Genomic DNA, 25,751 nt, shown 5'->3' with positions numbered 1-25,751 from the left:
GAGTCAATCCATTAAAACATAGGCAAGTTAAATGTCTAGTTTGTCAGATGGTAATGAGTACTTTAGAGAAAAATAAAGCAGAAAATAGGTTGTTGCCAAGAGCTGGGATATAGGAATAGTAGGGAGGTCCTCATTGGTAAGGTGATACTTCTAGCAGAGACCTATGAGAGAGCAAGAGCAAGTGAACAAAATACAAAAAAATTGCTGCCCTCATGGAGCCTACAATCTAGTGGAAGGAGAAAAAAACAAAAAACAAAAACTGTACTAAATAGGAAAATCATGTATTAGGATAGTAGCATTTATAAATGCTGTGGAAAAAGAAAAATCAGAGGAGATAAAGGGGATCAATAATGAGGGGACTTTTTAAATTAAAAAAAGTTTTTTTTTTTTTTAATTTTTTTTTTTCAACGTTTACTTATTTTCGGGACAGAGAGAGACAGAGCATGAACAGGGGAGGGGCAGAGAGAGAGGGAGACACAGAATCGGAAACAGGCTCCAGGCTCTGAGCCATCAGCCCAGAGCCCGACGCGGGGCTCGAACTCACGGACCGCGAGATCGTGACCTGGCTGAAGTCGGACGCTTAACCGACTGCGCCACCCAGGCGCCCCTAAAAAAAGTTTTTAAGTAATCTCTACCCCCATTGTGGGTGCTCAGACTTGGAACCTCAAGATCAAGAGTCACATGTTCTACTGACTGAACCAGCAGGTGTCCCATGGATCAAGGGGTTTTGAGGGGCAGGTTATAATATTACATAGAGTGATCAGAGTATTCCTCATGAAGGTGAGATTTACGGATATCTTGGAGGTGAAGGAGTTAGCCAAATGGATATCTGGGGAAAGAATATTCCAGGCAGAGCAAACAGCCACTATAAAAACACCAGTGAGGAGCATACCTAGCCTAGGTAAGCAATCACAATAAATTCAGTGGGGCTGAAACAGAGTGGATGTAGGAGAGTGTAGAAGTCAGATTAGGTTACTACCACTGTAAGGACTATTTAAATATTAGTTTTGGGGGACGCCTGGGTGGCTCAGTCGGTTAAGCATCCGACTTCAGCTCAGGTCATGAGCTCACAATTTGTGGGTTTGAGCCCCACATCAGGCTCTGTGCTGACAGCTCAGAGCCTGGAGCCTGCTTCAGATTCTGTCTCCCTCTCTCTCTCTGCCCCTCCCCTGCTCGCACTCTGTCTCTCAAAAATAAACATTAAAAAAAATTAGTTTTGGGGCACCTGGGTGTCTCAGTCAGTTAAGTGTCCAATTCTTGATTTCCACTCAGGTCATGATCTCATGGTTGTGAGATCAAGCCCCCACATTGGGCCCTGTGCTGGGCGTGGAGCCTGCTTGAGATTATCTCTCTCCTCTCTCCTGCTGTCACGTGCACACTCTAAATTAATTAAATAAAATAAAAATCAGTTCAATGAATTTTAATAAGGCAAACACCCTTATAACTACCATCCATGTCAAGAAATTGAACTATGCCAGTCAATCTAGAAGCCTTTCTAGGTATCCTAATCTCAAATCTCATACTTTTCCCAAAACTATGCACTAATCTGATACTTTTAGAAATCACTTCCTGATGTTTCTTTATAGTTTTATCATCCAAATACACATCCCTATATACTATAGTTTTACCCATCAAAAATAATCTGGCGTGTATTTAAATTCCTTTTAATCTATAGATTTCCAATGCTCAATTTCTATCATTACCATATGCTATTTTTTGAAGAGCCCAGGTTATTTGCTAGTAAAATTATGTACAATCTGAATTTTGCTGATTGCAAAACTTTTGCAATTGGACTGCTGATTATCCAACGTATTCTTTTTAATTCTGTGTTTCATACAAATTGGTGGCTGAATCCAGAGGCTTAATCATACTCAAGATTTGATTTGGCAAGGCTGTTATGCATAGTTGTCTTACCTTTTGTGATTTTAGCAGCCATTAATCCTCAGTGCCTAGATTCATCAGTTTGTTTGGCCTTGCAAAATTTTGATAATCTAATTCTGATTTCTTTTCTATATATTATTTGAAAAATGTTTATAAAGAGATACATCCCTCCATCTACTATTTGGTTACCTGGGTTTATGGTCCACATAGGGAAAAGTCATGATAAATACTTGATTCTTAACCTTTATTTGGTAGTTTTCAAGATAATGAGTCGATTCCTTTTCATATCTTTCCAAGAGACTAACTTGAGATTTCAATCTGTTGCAAATTATTATTTTTGTTAAAGTTCAAATTGTCCCATCTCTGGCCCACTAGAAGCTTCTTCAGATTGGCTCCTGCAGACTTTTGCCATGACCATGGGAGTGTCTCATAATTTCCTAGCTATTGGTATGAGAAGATATTACAGGCTCAGCTCAGATCAGGAATGAGTCATTTCTTTAATATGCCCTAGTTTCTTTTAGCAGAAAATGTTATTTTACTACTTTTGTCTGGTGAGGCTATCCCAGTCCTTTGTCAGTGCCCCCTAACTATTTTGGTTGTCTGAAACTCATTTTCTAGTACAGGGGTTGGAAACAATGGCTTACCACCTGTTTTTGTATGGCTTGTGAGGTAGGAATGGTTTTTACAAAATTTTAAAGAGTTGTAAAAATTAAAGAGGAGGATGTGCAACAGAGACTGTGCCTTGATAGCCTCAGATAGTTGCTATCTAGTCTTTTATAGAAAAAGTTTGTTGACTTGCACTCTAGTAGCTTTTTCAGAAAGTGTCCATAGAAACAATATTCTCTGATTAACTTTGATAACAGCTGTTCTATGTCATTTGTACATGAAAGTCAGTTTTTCTAGATCTAAAGTTCTTGGCTCAGTTTTCTTCCATGTGCATGTTTAATCGCTGGCAAAAAGTTTTGATGTTGTAAAGTCTGATAATCTAATTTTGATTCTTATTCTTTATTACTTTATTTTTCTACTATAAGTCACATACTTATTTTGCCTAGGTGCTCAGTGGATTTTTTCTTTTGAAGTCCCACTGGATTACATCTTGATGTTGGCCGTTTTAAAGCAAATATTTATTCTTGGTTAGATCATGTACTCTGTCAACATATACTTGGGGAAAAAATGTAAAGAATGCTTTCTTTGGAGGAACTTGGGAAGATGGCGGGGTAAAAGGACTCTGTCCCACATTTTCAACTAGATACCCTCCACATCCAGCATAACAAACTGGAGTGATCTGAAGACTGGCAAAACAAACTCCACAGCTAAACATAGAGAAGAAGCTGCAGCTGAAAGGTTAGGAAGGTCAGAAAGGCAGAGGGAAGCTGCCCGCAAGAGGGTGGGAGCTGTGTGCATGGAGAGGGCAGAGAAATGAGCCCTTGCACCAGGGAGCTCACATGGGAAGACAAATCCCTAAAATATTTGGCTTTAAAAACCAGAGGGGCTGAATTCCATGTCTTTATAAAACCAGTGGTACTTGGAGCCTGGAGTTTTAAAAGTCTGCTGAATCAGCACAGAGTGAGCCAGGAGGGTGAGCAATAGCTCAGTTGCTGCCCTTAAAAAGACAGCAGCCTGGATGGAGAGGGAACATAAAAAAGGCAGTTTACACAATGTGGGGGAGCGGGGGGGGGGCAAACAGGAGACAGATCTGTTCATACTGATTTCAGAACATGTTGAGGGACTTTACTGAAAATGAGGGAGCTGGCAGGCACCATTTTCCTCCCTTGCCCCCCAGGATAAACACAGAGCCACCAGTAAGAGGCACTTGTATCTCCCCTACTAGCAGTGTGCCATGCCCAAGAGTTTTCCTGAGTACTTGCCCACTCCAAGCTTGCTAACCTCGGCCCTGGGCTCAGGGAAAATTCTGTTAGAAAAGACCCACACCAAAACAAAATGTAATTAAATTCACAAAATATAGTGCTAAAAAAAAAAAAATCTTTAAAGCAGCAAGACAATAGAAGTCATTAACTTACAGGGGAAAACCCATAAGGCTAGCAGGAGAATTTTCAGTAGAAACTTTGTAAGCCAGAGGGAATGGCATGATATATTCAAAGTGTGAAATGGAAAAAATTTGCACCCAAGAATACTCTATCCAGCAATGCTATCATATACAATAGAAGGGGAGATAAAGAGTTTCCCAGACAAAAGCTGAAGGAGTTCATGACCACTAAGTACCAGCTTTGCAAAAAATATTAAAAGGAACTCTTTGAGTGGAAAGGAGAGGCTAAAAGCATCAGTACAGAGGTAGGAAACACAAAAGCAGTAAAAAATGAATATTTCTGTAGAAAATAAGGAATTCATAAAAAAAAGGTATAAAATATAATAACATATACCTAAAATATGGGGAGGGAGGAGAAAAGAATAGGTTCAAACTTAAATGACCTCCATCTTAATATAGACTGCTATATACAGAAGAGGCTATATACAAACCAAATGGTAACCATATATCAAAAACCACTAACAAATATGCAAAGAATAAAGAGAAATAAATCCAAATATATCACTAAAGAAAATCGGCAAACATGAAAGAATGAAAGACATGAAAGGATCAGAGACAATCTCCAGAAACAACCACGAAACAAGTAATAAAAAGGCAATAAATACATATATATCAATAATTGCTTTGAATGTAAATGAACTAAACACTTCAATCAAAAGACACAGGGTAACAGAATGGATAAAAAAACAAGACCCATCTATATCCTGGCTGTAAGAGACCAATTTTATACTAAGACACCTGCAGACTGAAAGCGAATGGATGGAGAAACATCTAGCATGCAAATGGATGTCAAAAGAAAGCCAGAGTAGCAATACTATATCAGACAAAGTAGACTTTAAAACGATTGTAACAAGAGACAACAAAGGACACTATATAATAAAAAAGAGGACAATCCAGTGAGACGATATAGCAGTTATAAATATTTATGCACTGAATGAACATAGGAGCACCCAAATACATAAAATAGTTAACAACAAACATAAACTAATTGATAATAATACAGTAATAGTAACACCCCACTTACATCGATGACATCTAAATACGAAACAATGACACCTAACTACGAAACAATGAAGCAATGGCTCTGAATGACACACAGGAGCAGATGGATCTAATGGATATGTTCAGAACATTTTATCCTAAAACAGCAGAATACACATTCTTTTCAAGTGCACATGCAGCATTCTCCAGAATGGATCACATATTAGCTTACAAAACCTCAACAAATTAAAGAAGATCAAAATCATACCATGCATAATTTCTGACCACAACACTATGAAACTAGAAGTCAACCACAAGAAAAAATCTGGAAAGACCACAAATACGTGAAAGTTAAATAACATGCTACTGAACAATGAATGGATCAACTAGGAAATCTAAGAAGAAATTAAGAAGTTCATGGAAACAAGTGAAAATGAAAACACAATGGTCCAAAAACTCTGGTATGCAGCAAGGGCCTCTATGAGGGAAATTTATAATAATACAGGCCTTCTTCAACAAGCAAGAAAAATCTCAAATAAACAACCAAAACCTAAAACCAGCAGAAGGAGGGAAATAATAAAGATTAGAGTAGAAATAAATGATATAGAAACTAAAAAATAATAGAAAAATAATAGAAATAAAAACAATCATGGGGTGCCTGGGTGGTTCAGTTGGTTAAGCATCCTATTTCAGCTCAGGTCATGATCTCACGGTTCGTGGGTTTGAACCCCACATCTGGCTCTGTGCTGACAGCTCTGTGTGTCTCCCGCTCTCTCTGCCCCCCCCCACTAGTGCTGTTTCTCAAAAATGAATAAAAACGTTAAAAAAAATTTTAAATAAAAAATCATAAGACAGCATTATGAAAACTATATGCCAACAAATTGGACAACCTGGAAGAAATGGATAAATGGATAAATTCCTAGAAATATATAAACTACCAAAACTGAAACAGGAAAAAATAGAAAACTTGAATAGACTGATAACCAGTAAAGAAATTAAGTAATCAAAAAACTCCTAACAAACAAAAATCCGGGACCAGATGGCTTCACAGGCAAATTCTACTAACCACTTATTTTTAAAAATTTTTTAAAGTTTATTATTTTTAATAATCTCTACACCCAATGTGGGGCTCAAACTCACAACTCCAAGATCAAGAGTCACAGGCTCTTCTGACTGAGCCAGCCAGGCACCCCTCTGCCAAACATTTAAAGAAAAGTTCATACCTATTCTTCTCGAACTATTTCAAAAAATAGAAAAGGAAGGAAAACTTCTGAATTCATTCTCTGAGGCCAGCATTATTCTGATACCAAAGCCAGATACAGATACCACTTAAAAAGAGAACTATAGGCCAATGTCTCTGATGAACATAATTGCAAAAAATCTCAATACAATATTAGCAAACAGAATCCAACAATACATTAAAAAAATCATTTGCCAAGATCAAGTGGGATTTACTCTTAGACTGCAAGGGTGGCTCAGTAATCACAAATCAATCAGTGTGTTACACCACTTAATAAAGAATAAGAACCATATCCTTTCAAATGGACACAGAAAAAGCATTTGACAAAGAACACTATACAGTCATGATAAAAAAAACCCTCAACAAAGTAGGTTTTAGAGGGAACATACCACAACAAATAAAGGCCATATATGAAAAACCCATAGCTAACATTATACTCAATGGGGAAAAACTGAGAGCTTTTCCTCTGTGGTCAGGAACAAGACAGGAATGTCCACTCTCACCGCTGTTATTTAACATAGTACTGGAAGTCCTAGCCTCAGCAGTCAGACAACAAAAAGAAAAGGCATCCAAATTCGTTAAAAAGGAGTTAATCTTTCCCTATTTGCAGATGACATGATATTATATGTAGGAAACCTGAAAGACTCCACCAAAAAACTACTAGAACTGATAAATAAATTCAGTAAGGTCCCAGGATATAAAATCATTTTATTTTTTTTTAAATTTTTTTTAATGTTTATTTTCAAGAGAGAGAGCGAGAGCGAGCACACACAAACAGGGGAGAGGCAGATGGACGAGGGAGATACAGAATCCGTCGCAGGCTCCAGGCTCTGAGCTGTCAGCACCAAGCCCGACACAGGGCCTGGACTCACGAACCGTGAGATCATGACCTGAGCCAAAGTTGGACACCCAACCAACTGAGCCACCCAGGTGCTCCCAGGATATAAAATTATTTTAAAACGGAAAACATTGAACTCTTTTAAGGCATTATTCTATTTCGCTTTTAACTTCTTTTAAGGGTATCTGTTGTATTGAGTTAATAACTCTTGCCTTCCTTCAAGCTTAGTCTTCATTTATGAAATTTTTTCATTTCTGATTTTTTTCCTGAGTTCTAGCACTTCATTTCTGAATTATTATAATTATGACTTATGTTGTTATTCCATGTCTTGTATCATTGTCTTAATGTCTTTTAGCTTGTTTTAAAATACTAAGTTATAGGAGCACCTGGGTGGCTCAGTAATTGAGCATTCAACTTCTGCTCAGGTCATGATCTCACAGTTTGTGAGTTCGAGCCTCATATCAGTCTCTCTGCTGTCAGCACGTAGCCCACTTTGGATCCTCTCTCTCCCTCTCTCTGCTCCCTCCCCACTTGTGCTCTCTCTCTCAAAAATAAAAAAATAAAAAAAATGAAACGGTAAGTTATAATTCTAGTATGTTTTTGAGCTGGTTTTTTTGGTTGTTTTTCATATCCATAGGGATGTTATTCTCATTCTGTTTTTTCTTATAAGAACTTTGTATGAGATTTGATCTTAACTTTTTTTGTCCATTTGTACATGAAAATAGTTTTCTTGAAATTTTCAAGGAGTAATAGTTCAAGATATGTTTATATGTTTCACAGATCTCTTTCTGTTTTCTTTGGAAGATTTTAAATAATGTGGTGGTTTACTTTTTGATATTTCCTGGCTCTCTGCCCTATTCTCAATCATATTCTCAATCTTCTCATTCCTTTGTCTCTGACCCTATTCTGACTCTACTCTTAGAACTTTCTGTTTAGTGCGGTGCCCTGTCCTGGAAAGGAGCTATGGCTCCTTGGCTGGTTGGTTTCAAGAGTTCATGTTTCCCAGCCTTCTCTGACTCCTTTCAGAACTTAACCTTTGTACTCATCTTTAGATTTGGGTGACACCCCTCCCAGTTTCAACTATATTCTAAAATAGATCTGGTGTAATTTTCAAAGTACAGTTGATCTTTGAGTAACATGGGTTTGAAATGTGCAGATCCACTAATACATGGACTTCTTCAATGATATATTGGGAAAATTTGGGGAGATTTGTGACAACTTGAAAAAATTCTCAGACAAACCATGTGGCCTGGAGATATTGAAAAAAAAAATAAAAAGTAAGGTATGTCATGTGCATAGGATATATAGGTACTAGTCTTTTATCATTTGCTATCATAAAATATATACAAATCTATTATAAAAAGTTAAGCTTTGGGGTGCCTGAGTGGCTCAGTCGGTTGAGCATCCGACTTCGGCTCAGGTCATGATCTCATGATTCGTGAGTTCGAGCCCCACGTCAGGCTCTGTGCTGACAGCTCGGAGCCTGGAGCCTTCTTCAGATTCTGTGTCCACCCCCTCTCTCTCTGCCCCACCCCTGCTTGTGCTCTGTCTCTGTCTTTCAAAAATGAATAAACATAAAAAAAAAGTTAAGTTTTACCAAAAATTATGCCCACAGACTTAGAGACTGTACATATTTTCATTTTTTGATGGCTAATGTTAGAAATATGTATAATATCTACAGTGTTTTATATCATGTACAATGATATTGATGTAGGTATTGATAGACAATTCATAGATGAATAAACTTACGTATCATAAATAGTGCATTTTTTCTTCCTTGTGATTATTAAAATAACATTGTTTTCTAGGGGTTCCTGGAAGGTTCAGTCGGTTAAGCATCTGACTTCAGCTCAGGTCGTGATCTCGCAGTTTATGAGTTCAAGCCTGGCGTCCGGCTCTGTGCTGACAGCTTGGGGCCTGGAGCCAGCTTCTGATTCTGCATCTCCCTCTCTCTCTCTCTGCCCCTCCACTGTTCACACTCTGTCTCTTTCTGTCAAAAATAAACATTAAAAAAAATTTTTAAATAACATTGTTTTCTCTAGCCTACCTTATTGTATCACTTTACAGTATAAACTACATATAATGTACAAAATATGTGTTAATTGACTTTTTGTGTTATCAGTAACTCTTCCTGTCAACACACTATTAGTAGTTCAGTTTTGGGGAACGCCAAAGTTATACAAGAGGGATGCCTGGCTGGCTCAGTTGGTAGAGCATGTAACTCTTTATCTCAGGAATCATGAGTTCAAGTTCCACATTGGGCATAGAAATTACTTAACAAAAGTAAAGAATTATACAAGGATTTTCAAGTGCGTGGACATCAGCAACCCTAAATGCCATGTTCTTCAAGGGTCAGTCTTGTAAATGTCTTTTCGATGCCCTGTTGCTACCTTCTCCTTCCTCCCACTCATTTCATGTAGGTAGTACCGTTATGTTATTGTTTCCAACCACTTGTATTTTGGGGTCTGTAGGGCAACTTTGTCACCTAATTTTATTTTAAATGTTTTTCATGGTTTTTTGGCTTTGCTATCTGGTTTCTTGGTTTTTGTGGATGATTTGACAAGTTTTAAAAACCTATTCTTGTGGTTTCTCAGATTCCCTCTCATTTTCAGGTCTTGGACTTAGAATACCTGGGGAGGCACTGCAGGATTTTGAACAGAGGAGTGACACAATCTAACTCTCTCTGGTATATGTAATGTAGATAGACCACAGGATGTGAAGGAAGAAGCAGGGTAGTTATTAGAATATTGTAGAAATCCAGGCAAGAGATAATGTTGGCTTGGACCAGGGGGGTAGCTGTGGAGTTGATGAGAAATGACCATATTTGGATATATTTTTGAAGTATAAATTGATAAGATTTTCAGATGGATTAGATGTGGAGTTTGAGAGAAAGAGGGTAGTCAAAAGACAGTTCCAGGTTTTTTTTATTAAATTTTTTTTTCTGTGTTTTTTCATTTTTGAAAGACAGAGAGAGACAGAGGTGGGGCAGAGAGAGAGGGGGACACAGAATCCAAAGCAGGCTCCAGGCTCCGAGCTGTCAGCACAGAGCCCGACGCGGGGCTCAAACTCACAAACTGCGAGATCATGACCTAAGCTGAAGTCGGACGCTCAACCGACTGAACCACCCAGCGCCCCAAGATAGTTCCAGTTTTATTTTATTCTGCACAGGCAGAAGAATGGAGTGGTTTTAAGATACAATTGGGAGGGCCATGGGTGTAGTATTTGGGGATAAAATCAGGAGTTAAGTTTGACCTGTGTTGAGCTTGAGATAGTTATTAGACTTCTGCATGGATCTTTGCAATCCCACTATTCCATGGACTGAAAAAGAAAGACATTGCTTATTATAGAAAATTGGAGAATACAGAAAAGTTAGATAAGAATATAAAAATCACAATCACATCACGGTCATTGTGAGCATTTTGATATGATTCTGTGAGAATATATAACACATCACAAAATTGCATTTCTGTTGTGTACACAGTTTTTTAAGGTTTATTTATTTTGAGAGAGAAAACAGGAGAAGAGGAGAGAGGGAGAGAGAGAATCCCAAGCAGGCTCTGCACTGTCAGCACAGAGCCCAACATGGGACTCAGTCTCACAGACCGTGGATCATGACCTGAGCCGAGATCAAGAGTCATCTATTAATTGACTGAGCCACCCAGGTGCCCCTAAATCCACTTTCACAAGACATAACCTAAGCATTTGCTAAGAGTGAAATGGTCTTTGAAAACATGACTTTTAATGGTATTTCATCTTTTGTTTTAGTCTAATAAGTCTAACCATATGGATTATATACTCTTACCCATTCGTTTTTGCCTGTCCATTCTAGCCCTGATGCTTCCTTTAGTCCAGAGAATTTGGTTTCCTGTAGTAGTTGCTGTGTATCATAATTCATACCTGTGGTTTGGCAGCCTGCCTGGTTCAAGAAAGATTCATGCTTTTAAAATGAGTGTTTTGGAAGATTATATTCACCTCAGTCATTTCAAGATTTTGGCGTTGTCCCCGAGGGCAGGTGCCTTCTACTATGAACACTGCAGAGGGAAGTGAGCCTCGATGCCTAGGACTGGGGGAGAATCTGCTGATTCACAGATATCTGGCCTTGCAGCGCTGTTCCCAGGCTGTGGGTGTTGAGAAATCCCAGTCTAGCAGGCACTATGTGTTAAGGTCCCAGTGAGACTAGTGGTGTGGTAACTAATTTATATCCTAGTACAATTAGGCGTAAGTGGTGGTTAATTTCTAGAAAGACTGAAGGAGTGAAGGGAATTTGATGAACTGCATGCAGCCTGCAGGTTGTTGTTCTCTAGGAAAGAAAATCAGGCTTTCTGAACGAATCTCATTTCTCTCTAATAACTGTATCCTTTTGAACAGAGATCAACAAACTTTTTCTGTAAAGGACCAAGTATTTTTGACTTGACAGGCCATACAGTTTCTGTTGTAATATTCAGCTCTGACTTAGAGCAAGAACAGCCATAGACTGTACAGAAACTTGTGGATGTGGCTGTGTTCCAGTAGAACTTTATTTACAAAATAGGCAGCAGAGCAAATTTGGGCCACAGTTTGCCAATCTCTGCTTTTGAAGAATGTTTTTTAAAACTGAGTATTAATGGCTATTATCCTCAGTCTCTGAGAATCAGTTTTCTTAGATCACAAAGCTAGATCACACAGGCCCAACTTCCAGGTCTGCGTTCTCCCACTGCACCTTGCTGCCTCATAGAAAAAGGCAAACGAAACAGCTAGAGCCCCTGGGAAGAGAGGAAAGGTGAGCCTGAAGAGCTGATTTGGAACTAAGAAGCAACCCTAAAAGTTTAGTTGTAGAAAGTTTGTGTGGCTCATGAGGCAGTGACCTCCTGGAGGATTGGGACCATACCCACCCTCTCGTTTTTTATTTTATTTTCTATTTCATTCTATTATTTTATTTTTTTGTATACTGTAGCTCAACAAATACTCTTTTGAACCTGGTAAGTGCAAAGTAAACACTATTTTTTATTTCTTTTCTTCCTCTCACCTTCCCCACCCAAACAGCTTCAATACATTCTTGGCTCTCCACTTTCTAAGTGTACCAGGTCTCTCCTGTGTGTAAAAGTTGATGGGGTCCTTCTGTGATGAAGGACAGCACCCAAGACTCCCTCACACAGACCCTACGTGCCCTTAAAATGCAGTCTCAGATTACAATTGACGGTTTTTTTCTACGAAGAGCTAAATACTAAATATGTTAGGTTTGGGGAACAAGATGGTCTTTACCTCAACTACTCAACCCTGCCATTGAAGAGCAGCCATAGATAATGTGTAACAAATGGGCATGGCTGTATTCCAATAAAACTATGACATCGAAATTTCATATGATTTTCATGTGTTAAGAAATATTCTTGGGGCGCCTGGGTGGCGCAGTCGGTTAAGCGTCCGACTTCAGCCAGGTCACGATCTCGCGGTCCGTGAGTTCGAGCCCCGCGTCAGGCTCTGGGCTGATGACTCAGAGCCTGGAGCCTGTTTCCGATTCTGTGTCTCCCTCTCTCTCTGCCCCTCCCCCGTTCATGCTCTGTCTCTCTCTGTCCCAAAAATAAATAAACGTTGAAAAAAAAAAAAAATTTAAAAAAAAAAAAAAAAAAAAAGAAATATTCTTTTGAGCTTTTAAAAACCATTTAAATATGTAAAAACCATCCTTAGCTTGAAGGCTAGACAAAAACAGGCAGTGGGACTGAATTTGGCCTGTGGCCCATACATTGCTAACCCTTGCCTTAGCAGCTTGGCAGTTTGCCCTGATTCATGTCCCACCCTAGGAGAAGAACGGCTTAGTTGTGTTATCTGGAATCACTTACATAGTTTTTAGCTTTTGTCATTACATTTATTATGCTGCATATTAATCATATGTATTTGTTTTTCTCTCTTACTGGACTCTGAGCTTCTTGAGAGGAGGGCCATGATCTAGTCAGTCATTTTTGCATCCTTGGTATCCACCACTTGACCTGACACATAGTGGGTATTCAGAAAATGTTTAATTTGAATTTTAACGATCAATAAATAAAAAATGTCATTACTACTGAAACACTAGAGAAACACCTGACTGATAGGCAGTAGGCCTTCCCAAGTTCTTCCCTTTAGCAGTCCATAATAACTGCATGTGCTGCTAGTGGATCTTTGGATTCAGTGGTTACATAACAAAAACCTTTCCAGATTCTTTCATTTTAGAGTTCTCTATCACTTTCACACAAGGGATGGTTGTACTTTAAGTTATTACTTTGATCATAATGACAAACAATGTCTTTCATGTTTCTTATGAACAGTGCTATAATCTGGATGAAAAAACAATAATAGCTATTGTTTATTGAGCATATACTACATTCCAGTCTCTTAGTGAACGCTAGTGTTTCTTTAGGCTTCTGGTAACATTCTGATTACCATCAATTTACCTCTTTTTCTGGGTTCTATACTCCTAAAACAAAACAAAGCAACAGCATTGTAATGCTTTTCCTCCATACTACCTACTGTAATGAGTGATAACACTGTCTACTCTGCCCTTCACATCTAATCTGAATTCACCTAGACTCCATCCCCTCTTCCCCATATCTAATTGGCCACTAAGTCTTATCAGTGTTTTTTTTTAATCTGTCGAGTTTTCCTTCTACTTCTATCACTTGCTCTACTGAATTAATAATTTCTCAAGTTTTCCAATATATAGTTAAACATCTTTACTAGTTTTTCTGACCTTGATTACCCCGTCCCTCAATCTGCCTTACCCATAATTATCAGCATTGAATGCTTCTAGCAGTAACCTAATCATGTCAGTCCCATGATTAAAACTCTTCTATCATTCCCATCATTTTCAAGATAAAGTCAATTTCCCAGTCATGACATACAAGACCCTATGTGTGACTCCAGAGCTTAATACACACATGTTTCAGAACTCAGAAATATTTGGACCTCAGAAAGGTCATATAATGTACATAATATTATAAAATACCCTCTGCTTATTCTGTGTCAGCACTGTGTAATCATACACATTAATATTTCTTCATCAAAGAGTTTGGTTGTTTATGCCAACTAGAATAATGACTATAAATAGATTCCTATCAGTTCAGGTCATGTTTTGCTGCCAGATGAAGGCAAGAAACTGTTTACTTTTTAGAGTTTTTTAGATCTCAGAATTTGAGATAGGAGATTATGGCCCTGTAGATACCCAGTGGTCTGCTAGAGCGGACTTGCCCTGGCTGTCAAGAGCCCAGTTTGCACATCTCTTCTCAACTCTGCAGTTGGTGAAGCACATTGGTAGTTTGAAATCAGCCATGGAAGGTATGGTATTTATGCCATGGACCTCAGTAAATGCAACAAATCATGGCTTTTCCCCTCCCTGGAGATCAGGTTGTTAAACATTACCAGCAAAGCACTGTATATATTCCTAATATATGTATAGTATATTTGTGTATTTTTACCATTGTGGCAAACCAACTTGCTCACACTATGCAGTAAGGTACAAAAGAGTAAAGTTTTCAGGGAAACACAGAATGTAAAAATTAAGAAGATCAATAAGAGAAACTGGGAAAAGTTGGAGCTTTGGAACCAGAGCTTCAAATTCTAACTCCACTTTTTCCAGGCTGTTTGACCCTGGATAAATCACTTATCTGGATTTCAGTTTACACATTTGAAAAATGGGGACTGATATCTTTCTCTTAAGGTTGTTTTAGGGATCTATAATTAGATATCACATGTAAAGCCTAACATAGAATGAATAGAAAATGTTATTCTTTGTTTACTATAAGCCTTATTTTTCTGGAGATGTTTGTTTCTGCAGACATGACTCCCATTCTCTAACATTGCTAATGCCCCCACAGAAAATATGCAGTTTAGCACTTGTTATGTTTTCTGGTTAGTTCATCTTGTGTCAGTTGATCTCCTTATAAAAATGATCCTTGACTTTTCTTGAGCATGTCTGTCTAAACTAAATTTACGGGGCGTTCCCTCCCCCCCCCCATGAAAAGCTTTCAGTCATTCACTTAATAAACATTAATTGAGCATCTATTACATGTTAATGTGCTAGGTGCCAGTGATAGATTAACAAGGCATAGACCCTCCTTATGTTTCCATGGAATGATAGTTGGGCAAGGAAGCCAACTGTTTAAGTGCAGGGAAATTGGGAGGTTTTATAATCATCTGGGTGAGATGTGATGATGATAAGAACTGAGGTAGTGGCAGTAGGAATGAAGGAGAGATGTCTTACTCAAAGGTAAAGACTGTAGAACTGGATAACTTGGGAGTGATCTTGCTTTCTTTCTCCCTGCCCCATCTGAGATCTCTGGCTTTGCCTTATGGATAGGTGGTGGTGCCATTTATCAATATAAGATGTACATAAAAGGGATCAGATCTTGAGCAGAAGATGATGGGTCCAGTTTTAGACCATCTTAGTTTTGAGGTGTGTGTGGGGTATATGGGCAGGGTGATCATATTTATCATTTACTTAAAATTACTTGAATTTATCATACAAACTTGAACATTTATGAGAATGAGTAGGATGTGCCCTTAATATTGAAGCTGGGGCAATATTTATAAACTGGACCTGGCCCGGAAAACCCAAGGGTGTCAAGAAAAGATCATTAAATATCAAGCCATACAGGGAAAAAGCATAGAGTAGAGAGAGCAGTGGGTTAAGTGGAGTCCTGAAGAGATTTTTAAGAGGGGCAGGAAATGTGATCATTGAAGCAGGAAGGGAACCTGGAGCTAGTGGTCTAACAGAATCCCAGGGAATAATCATTTTATTTTCTCTTGTCTGTTGTTTAGGAGTAGAGCCCCTTTGAAGGATTCATCATCAGATGCAGACCTCTCTGCAGTGAGAGGTCATGTACATGTTAAACATGTACCTGTTAAAAAGGGGTTTTTACCTTTTATTAGAATACTAATTTGAATGACTTAGTTATTATAAAACTCTCTTAAGCACTTTTGTTTTGCAGTCATTTGGCCAAAATCTGCTAATTCAGATCCAGTTTAAATCTAGGTGTTATTTTATATTTATTTTATTTATATTTATTTATTTTATCCTAAGAGTATGAGTTATTTAGTCAAATATGTAAGTATAACCACTACAAGCACAAAGTAAATCTCTAGGTCAAGAGATAGAACACATTTTTTTCTGAAATACTGAAAATCATAAACAGCACTTCTTTTCCTTCCTTATAAAAAGTGTTCTTCAGGAAGTCAACAGAAAAATAGAACAGGGGTGTGGCTGGGTGGCTCAGTCAATTAAGCATCTGACTCTTTTTTTTTTAATTTTTTTTTAACGTTTATTTATTTTTGAGACAGAGAGAGACAGAGCATGAATGGGGGAGGGTCAGAGAGAGGGAGACACAGAATCTGAAACAGGCTCCAGGCTCTGAGCTGTCAGCACAGAGCCCGACGCGGGGCTCGAACTCACGGACCGCGAAATCATGACCTGAGCCGAAGTCGACTGCTTAACCGACTGAGCCACCCAGGCGCCCCTAAGCATCTGACTCTTGATTTCAGCTCAGGTCATGATCTCATGATTTCCTGAGTTCGAGCCCTGCGTCAGGCTCTGTGCTAACTGCAGGAGCCTGCTTGGGATTCTCCTTCTCTCCCTCTTTCTCTGCCCCTCCCTTGTGCTTGCTTGGCTCTCTTTCTCTCTCTCTCAAAATAAACTTTAAAAAAAGGAAAAAAGGAAAAATAGAACAAATGAATATTTTGCATTCTTAGTGGATTATGCTGGCTATTTGCCTCCTAATATTTTATTATGAAAAATTTCAAACATACAAAGAATTGAAAGAATTACACCTACTAACTATAATTAATATATTGCTGTATTTGCTTTATCACATATCTCTTTGTCCATCTGTTTATCCCTCTAGTCATTCATCTATCCATCTTATTTATTTATTTGTTTGTTTAATTTTGATGCCTTTCAAGTAAGTTGATTGGCTGTTTTCCTAAGAAATCTTAGCTTTATTTTTTCTGGATGTTGTAATTTGTACAGATGTTTTCAGCTGACCGTTTTTCCTGTTTCTAGAAATATGAAGTTGCCAATAATAACTGTCAAACTTAGAACATTAAAAAAAAAAGCCTGGTAAATAGTGTCAAGACCGATTAGTGTCTTCTTTCTCAATAGATTTATAACTGAGACACTTATAATTGTTAAAGTTATCAAAAAGAATTTCCATTGGTCTTTTAATATTATTTTTTGGTATTCTAAATAAATACTTATTCATACTGTATTGTTTTCAGAGTGGAGAGATCTACAGACCAAGTCATCAAGCCAGTCAATGTAGGAGCGCTATCAAAATGGGTTGGGAAGATACCCCCAGATGTTTTACAAGACATGGCAGTGATTGCACCCATGCTTGCCAAACTTGGATATGACCCATATGCCAATCCACCTAACTATGGAAAACCTGATCCCAAAATTCTTGAAAACACTAGAAGGGTAAGTGAGAGTTTTTAAAATGAATTGAGAAAACTGAATATGGAATTTGGGTCCTGAGCATTTTTTTCTCATTTTGCTTCTTATTTTTTGTGATCAGAAATTTATTTTAAGTTTGAGAAATTCTAGTTGTAGAATGCTTTATCATGAGAATTCTTCCTGCATTTTAAGGGTAACTGTGGCTCTTCCCAGGAAGTATGGGGACAGTTCTTTAATCTTTTTTGTGCAGTTTCTAGGAATGGTGCTGATTGTTGGGGAGATATATTCTCATAGCCGACTACCACAAATTTGCTGGAAATACCAGAATTATTAGTGCCCTCACTTCTAGGATTTTTTTTCCCTTTGAACCTAATAGCTTACTTTACTTTTAAACCTTTGTTTAAATGGGGCATGATTTTTTGATACTTGAAAACTGAACACTGGCTACATCAGAAGAATTATTACAGAGGTGTAATAAGCAACCTTGTGATTGAAAGTTGTATTAAAGTGTAATTACAGCTTTTTCTCTTAATAAATTATGCTAACATCTTTATAAAATATTGTTTCAGACAAGCTGAAAACTCAGCTAATCTGAATATATACATTTCCGAGTGTAATTTATTTCAAATCAGACCTTGATGTATTCTTTTTTTATTGTGGTAAAATATACATAACATTAAATTGACCATTTTGACAATTTATAGGTGTATCGTTCGGCGGTATTAAGTATACCCACGTTGCTTGTGTACTTGCCGCCACCACCCAGATGAGAAAAGTTCTGGAAGTTCATCTTCCCAAACTGAAACTACATGGTCATTACTCATTCCCTCTCCTTCCAGCCCCTGGCAACCACAATTCTACCCTCTGACTCTACATGCATTCTTGTCTGAGACTGCAGTTTAAACAACACAGCTATGTTAGTGTAAGTTCACTGATAGGCTGTTTGATTTCAAGATGAAAATTCCTTGCTTTTCTCAAGTATTCTCTTGCTTGTGTCAGTGTCCTTCTCTCTCTACAATCTTAAATCATCTCTTTATTCTGTCCTTCTTTTGATACCTTTAATTGACAAACACACTTACATTTCATGAGGTTAATTTCCATGCAGATTTTTTTCTCTTAAGTATTATATACTTTCATTTTCCTTTTTTAGTTTGTAGTAGCTATATAGGAAGAGCTATCTGTCTTCTTATAAACCATCATATATACAGGCAGATCTTTTTACATAATCTTTATCCTTTTTTATGATTTCATATCTACAAACATTTTATAAAAATGTAAACTTATACAACTTATAAAATTAAAAAGATAAGAGAATAAAATTCGCCTCTGTTACCAACCATACACATACCATTCTTATTTCGATGGTTTTCCCTTCCTTCCTGCTTATTGTAAAATGTAAGATAGCATTGTTTTATAATCTTACTTTTGCACACACACACACACACACACACACACACACACGCACACACGATTTTGTATCCAGCCCTTTCCTCCTAATGTTCGTTAGCATGTTGCTTTTTAAACATAATTTTTCATGGTTACATAATATATTACCAGATGAGCTACCTCAAATCCTTTCTGAAGCACAGTAGTAGGTCAGTAAATGAATGAACAAATAAAATATATTTCCCTAGTATATGTCCTATAATTCATTTCACCATTTTCCTTTTGCTGCTTACAATTTTGCTTGACAAATTATATTATAGTGAACATCTTTGCACAAAATACATTTTTTGGTACAACAAATTACATTTTCGTCTCTTTTTGTTTTGTTTTTTATTTTTTTAGAGAGACAAAATGCAAGTCAGGGAGAGGGTTAGAGGCAGAAAGAGAGAGAATCCCAAGCAAGCTCTATGCTCAGCATGGAGCCCAGCCCGATGCAGGGCTTGATCCCACAACCCTGGGATCATGACCTGAGCAGAAATCAAGGGTCAGGCACTCAAATGAGTGAGCCACTCAGGCACCCCTAGTGTCTTTTTCTAACGTAGACTAAAAAAAGTAGAATTAAACCAGGTCCAGGTATCTGAAATTTTTTAAGTTGCTTGATATATGTTGATAATTTCTTTTTAATCTTTTGGACTATCCATATAATATAGGTAATTTTATTTTTGATTTTTGCTGATTTTAATAGGTTTCATTGATTAATGTAGTTGAACATTTTCCAGTTATTACCTACATGTCCACATTCTTTTATGAACCATCTCTGAAGTTTTAAAAAAGTTTACATTCTGCTAAAGATGAAGTACACATCAATCTAACATCCATTATCATAGTCCTTGATAATCTCTTGACAATTGGTAATTCATAGCTTTCTCTTTTGTATGATATCAGAATGTTTTTTATAAACCAGAAATATGTACAAATGATATTTAGAGGTTTTTCAGGCAATAGACACTATAGTTTTCCTACATGCAAGTTGACTGGCTACATTATTCTTGGTCTGCTTGAAAGGTTGGGAAGAATGCTGTGGTTTGAATCCATGTGACTAGAGAATTTGTTTCATACACATCTGTGGCTTTTTAAAGGGTTTCTGAATTCACACTGGATAAAAACCTTCCTCCCCCATCTCTATTTCTAAAGTGACAAATAATTTTGAGCCAAAAAAAGATAAAGTGTGAATTATAATTGCATTTTTGAGCACTTCATGATAATGCATACAAGCTGGCATTCCTGTTTTGTGGGGTTGGGTTTCATAGCCCTTCTTGTAATCCAAATCCTATGTTTTTTCAAAGCTTTTTTGCCTGCAAAAATTCAGATGCTATTGTATGCAGCATTGATGATCATGAAGTTTCCTAAAGTAATGCTTAGAAAGTGATCTTTGATTGTCAGATGTGATGTGAGAATGGCTCCAGAAAAAGAAGATGGCTCAGGAGATTGTTCCCTTTATTTATGGGATGGGAGTGGGAAGAAATTCACATTTTGACCAGGAATATAGAATCCAAAGCTCCAGGACTAAACGTGCTGGTTTTCATACAGTTCTGGGTAGTCTGGAAGTATTGGTCTCTGAGTCAGCATATTTTGGGGACATATTGCCCCATTTTGAATAGAAAATCATGTGCTTGGTGGTTGCTGTGACTCAGAGGGTAAATTGGAAATTAAATACTAACATATTCCATACTCTTTCCCATCATAGTCTCTAATCCCAAAATTGTGGCACATTTAAGTAAATAGTGCCCTCTATCTTTTTAGATTTATAAACCTAATTGAGAACATGATGAAATGTATGGATTCCTATCTTAGAAATACTGACACATAGATACACAGAATTTTACCCACAATTTCAGTGAATTCATAGATGTCCCTGAAGCCCATCAGATTAAGGACTTCTGTTTTGTGGCCTCCTTAATCAAACTCATCCACTCATGTGGCTTTTTTTTTTTTTAATGTTTATTTATTTTTGAGAGAGAGAGAAAGAAACATAGTACAAGCGGGGAAGGGGCAGAGAGAGAAGGAGAGACAGAATCTGAAGCAGGCTCCAGGCTCCGAGCTCTTAGCACCGAACCCAATGCCGAGCTTAAGCTCACAAACCGTGAGATCATGACCTGAGCCAAAGTCGAACACTTAACTGACTGAGTCACCCAGGCGCCCCTTATGTGGCTTTGATTACAGCCTATTTGCTGATGATCATAAATTTGGTATCTCCTAGTGGTTTTCTTTCTTAAGCTCCGAGCTCCATATTTCCATCTGCCATTTGAATCCTTCCACCTACGTGCTCACAGAGACCTGAAACTTGGTGACCAAAATTGAACTTATTTACCAAACGCATTCCTTGGTAGGAAGAAGCTCGATGGAGTTGTTCATTAAACTGAGTAGGAATCTAAAGTAGGGGTGAGATAGGATATGATCATCTATACTTGAAGCATCTATGAGTCACTGAGCAGGTAGGAGGAACAGAGTCCTCAGGGCACATGAGTCAAGCCAGAAAACAGTTTAAAGACCTTGTTACTAAACCTGAAGAGAGAGCTGAAAAGCAGATCAAAGTATAAATGGAATATGCGTTGGAAACCTGAATAGACAGTACTAATGCAGAGCAAATAGTCAAATGGAAAAGCAGATATCAGGGTATAGAACCCACGGTTGCAAGCAAGAAGGAACTTGATATAAGGCATAGGAACTGTTAGTAGAAGTGTTAGACATTTTTGCTTACCCATTCCATCTTTTCCTGTAGTAGGAACTATCTCTTAAAAAATAAACTAAAAATTCCTGATATTAATTTTTCCAGACTTTCTTAGAGGTGGGATAAGGATGTGGCCAATTTTTACTTAGGCAAAGCTATGTAAGGAGATGTCTTTTAGAGTTTTCTGGGAGACATTGAATTTCCTGGAAAAAAAATAAAGAATTCTGTGAAAAGAGCTCATCCTTCCCCTCCTGCTTTTTGAACACTGCTATGGAAGAACATTATGCATGGCTGTGCTGCAGCCGTCTTGAGGTTGTAAGAGAAGGTATCACTGATACCCTGAAGATGATAAAAGGAAAACAAGGAAAGGGCCTGAGACCCTTGATTTCTGAGCTACTGAGCACAGCTCAGGACTGACCATTCACTTCACCTCTGGACTTCTTATAGTTTGAGCTACTTTTAACCAGTTATTCTGTTACTGTAGCATTAAGCAGTAACTAGCAGTTAATGCTAGTGGACTCCTACTCTTCAGTGTGTAGCAGGAATAAAGCCCACCCAGTGAGGCAAGCAGAGTGAGTCCAAGAGAGTCTGGCATTATTTGAAGTCCTGGTTCTGGCTGTCTGTGAATATCATCTTCGACTCTGCTCTTGCCACAGTTATGTGAGACATCGTAATTCACATCCAGGAAAAATTCCCCCTTGGACTCCTTTCCTTTAATTGGGCTTCTGGGCCGTAGTAGGAATATTCCAACTAATACTATTCTTGGTGAATTTGGAGGATGATAAATCTTTAGCTATTCCTCATTTCCTTGATTTTTTGTACTCAAATTTTAGCTGTTTTAGTTAAAAGAATACTTACTCTCTTAAAATTTTCATAGACCTTCAAAGCAACAACTGTAGAATTAAGTTCAGTTCCTTAATTTGGCTTCCCTCCCTGCCCAAGAGTTTTGCCTTGACTTTGAAAATAGGCAGAATTGTTTCCTTAGGGCATCTTCTGAAGAATATATGAGGAAGTTCAGAGTTGTACATTTTACCATCTCTCAGAATACTTCAGTCAGCATTTAGATGTATCATTTTAAGGCTTCAATTATTAAACAGGTAATAAGTAAATAAGTGCTCTAGGCATAACACCTAGCTGCTTCCGAAGAAGCAAAGATTGGGTTTGTATACAGGAAGAAGATGTAGGTATTTAGAAAAGACATGATGTAGAAATAATAAGATCATGATAAGATGACAGAAAATTTTCCATTGTGTTTTAAAGGCATAAGAACTGGGGGCACCTGGGGGGGCTCAGTCGGTTAAGCATCCAACTTTGCCTCAGATCATGGTCTCACGGTTTGTGAGTTTGAGCCCCTTGTCAGGCTCTGTGCTGACAGCTCGGAGCCTGGAGCCTGCTTTGCATCTGTGTGTCCCTCTCTGCCCCTCCCCTGCTTGCACGTTCTCTCTCTCTCAAAAATAAATAATAAACATTAAAAATTTTTAATAAAATAAAGGCATAAAAACTGGTCTTAGAAACCCAGGAATTTGTCCACTGGGTCAGTCTAAAATCTGAGACTACCCCAAGGGAGTGGCCACAGCAAGACTGTGCTCTTTGTGACTCATCATTCAAAGTCAAATCTTGTCTCATTCTCTGTCACCATTTTGGCACAGTCATTCATAAGTGTATACCAATAATTTGTTTTCTGCCAGAAATCCTCTTGGGGGTAATGAGTTTCATGCATCCATATTTGCTTTTTTGCTGTATAAAATGCGTCATCTTCTTTGTTTTTTACTTACCTAGATCAAATGTCAAAGGAGCCCCTTTGTTGTGTGTACAAGCCTTGTGTACCTTACTTGTGTCATTTCTGATTTAATACATTTAAACCATCTTTAACAGCAGTTGTTTTCAGGTGTGACCCTATCTGAAGGCCTATGAGGAATCCAGTCTCTTAAACAAAAGAAGCAGGTTCTATCGTTCCTCTCATTTTTCTCTTTCTGCCTTCATTAGTAAGACCACCTTTTGAGGAAGAGAACATTTGCAGCCAAGAGGTTTGGTTGGGTAGCTATTTACAGTTTCCCTTGGAATTTTATAGAAAGAAACCAATTCTCTTTATGTCAATTAATACATATTGTAAACATTCAGAAATGATTGTACTAAACAATAATATCTAACTCTTAGACGATCCACATCTATGATGGGAATATAATAAATCAGAATAATTAGAAGTCATTTTTTTACCCTGTGCTCCTCATCAGGGGAAAATATGGGAAAAGACACTTCTAGGCTAACTTGGTATCAGATTTCCAGTGCCTGAAACAGCTTTTTCCAATTACCATTTTTTAAAATGTTTATTTATTTTGAGAGAGAGAGAGAATCCCAAGCAGGCTCTGTGCTGTGAGCACAGAACCCTTCATGGGGTTTGATCTCATGAACCGTGAAATCATGACCCGAGCTGAAATCAAGAGTCAGATGCTTACCAACTGAGCCACCCAGGTGCCTCCTGGCCTTTTTTTTTTTAGTTTATTTATTTATTTATTTTGAGAGAGAGAGCACGCGAGCACACACATGAGTGGGGGAAGGGCAGAGAGAGAATCCCAAGCAGGCTCTGCTCTGTCAGCACAGAGCCTGACACAAGGCTCAGACCCACTAACTGTGAGATCATGACCTGAGCCAAAATCAAGAGTCAGTCACTCAACCAACTGAGCCACCCAGGCACCCCTCCCATCATTTAAAATTCCATAAAGAAGGGCACCTCGGTGGCTCAGTCAATTGTGTCCAACTCTCGGTTTCAGCTCAGATGATTGTCTTACAGTTCGAGAGTTCGAGGCCCACATTGGGCCTTGCACTGATGCCATGGAGCCTGCCTGGGATTCTCTCTCTCTGCCCCTACCCCTCAAAAATAAATGAATAAAAATGTTTAAAATTTTTAAATAAAAATTCCTTAAAACTTTGATAAAGAGGAACAAAGATATGAAAGAGCTTTATGCTAGAGAATGGGGAAATTTTCTAATAATTTTATCATTGATTACATTGAGGACCACATTTATGTCACTTCCTTTTTTTTTGTTTTTTGTTTTTTTTAATGTTTATTTTTGAGAGAGCATGTGTGAAGCGGAGGGCAGAGAGAGAGGAAGATGGAGGGTTCCAAGCAGGCTCCCCACAGTCATTGCAGAGCCTGATGCGGGGCTGGAACTCATGAACTGTGAGATCATGACCTGAACTGAAGTGGGACACTTAACTGACTAAGCCACCCAAGCACCCCTCATGTCACTTCCTTAATCCCAGCTTTACCAATGGCCACAAAGAAGGCAGACCAAAGATTGGACTCACCTTTACTATCCATTTCTAACTCCAGATTGAAAGGGCTGCCCTGACTAGAAAATGAAGAAGTTAGAGTTGTTAGCTGGTCTGCAAAACATCCTAACCCTGGTATCTCTCCCCTCTTTCTATAGTCACTCTGTCTTTCTGTATCCATTCTCAAGTCACAGCTCCAGGTAAACAACATATCTGGAGTATAAGGAGCATGTGATAAAGGGCAGAACTGATGCTACAAAAAAAAAAAAAAAAAAGTAAAATTAATGACATAGAGACCACACTTGGGGTGCTCTTCTAGAATGAACATTGAAAGGACAGAGATGGAAATGATAGGTAGAAAAAAGTACGCATATGAAAGACAGAAAATTGAAAATTAACCAGTGGATAGAAATCGCCAAAGGAAAAATCAGAAGAAATGGAACAGAAGCATCAATCAAATTTGTCATTGTAAAGAAAGTTTCTAAGGCTGAAAATGACCTGAAGAATAAAAGGGCTTACCATTTTCTAAAGAACATATGAAAAAAACATGTCGGTACCATATTTGGTGGTATTTCTAAAATTTCAAATATCCTGGGGGGGGGGGGAACCTACATATAATGAAACAGAAAATAATAGGTTACCTACAAAAAAATAAAAACTATGCTGATGGCAGAATTCTCTTTTGCAGTACTGGATGTTAGAAATAATGGAGCAGTGGTTCTTAACGTGCACATACTCTATGGTGTCTTTGAACTCCCTAAAATAATATGCAAACTTATGTATGTCGATGCAAATTGATTTTCCTGGAAATAGAATCAATATCTTTCATCATATTTTCAAGTGTAACAAAGAGTGTTAATGGAGCAATATCCATAGCACTTTTTCCTTTGAAATAATTTAAAACAGAGAGAAAAGTCGCAAGAGCAATACAGAGAACTCCTGTATATCCTTTCTCAGATTTAGTCATTTTGTATCTTT

The 25,751-nt window shown here is 37.9% G+C and overlaps 1 protein-coding gene across 2 annotated transcripts in view; it reads left to right on the top strand.

Moving 5' to 3' along the window:
* TPST1 (tyrosylprotein sulfotransferase 1) overlaps window positions 1–25,751 on the top strand; it is a 172,561-nt gene that overhangs the window by 92,318 nt on the left and 54,492 nt on the right. For both annotated transcript variants that reach the window (XM_047089446.1, XM_047089447.1), the window contains exon 3: window positions 17,209–17,407. In XM_047089446.1, the coding sequence (XP_046945402.1) occupies window positions 17,209–17,407 (199 nt within the window). The remainder of the gene's footprint in view (window positions 1–17,208; window positions 17,408–25,751) is intronic.

The sequence above is a fragment of the Lynx rufus genome, unplaced genomic scaffold, assembly GCF_022079265.1.
Source record: "Lynx rufus isolate CCGP_SWC_20201006 ecotype Redwood Valley unplaced genomic scaffold, mLynRuf1.p SCAF_27, whole genome shotgun sequence".
Lineage (NCBI taxonomy): Eukaryota > Metazoa > Chordata > Mammalia > Carnivora > Felidae > Lynx > Lynx rufus.
Note: the sequence above shows the minus strand (reverse complement) of the source record. Positions and strands in the feature narration are given on the sequence as shown.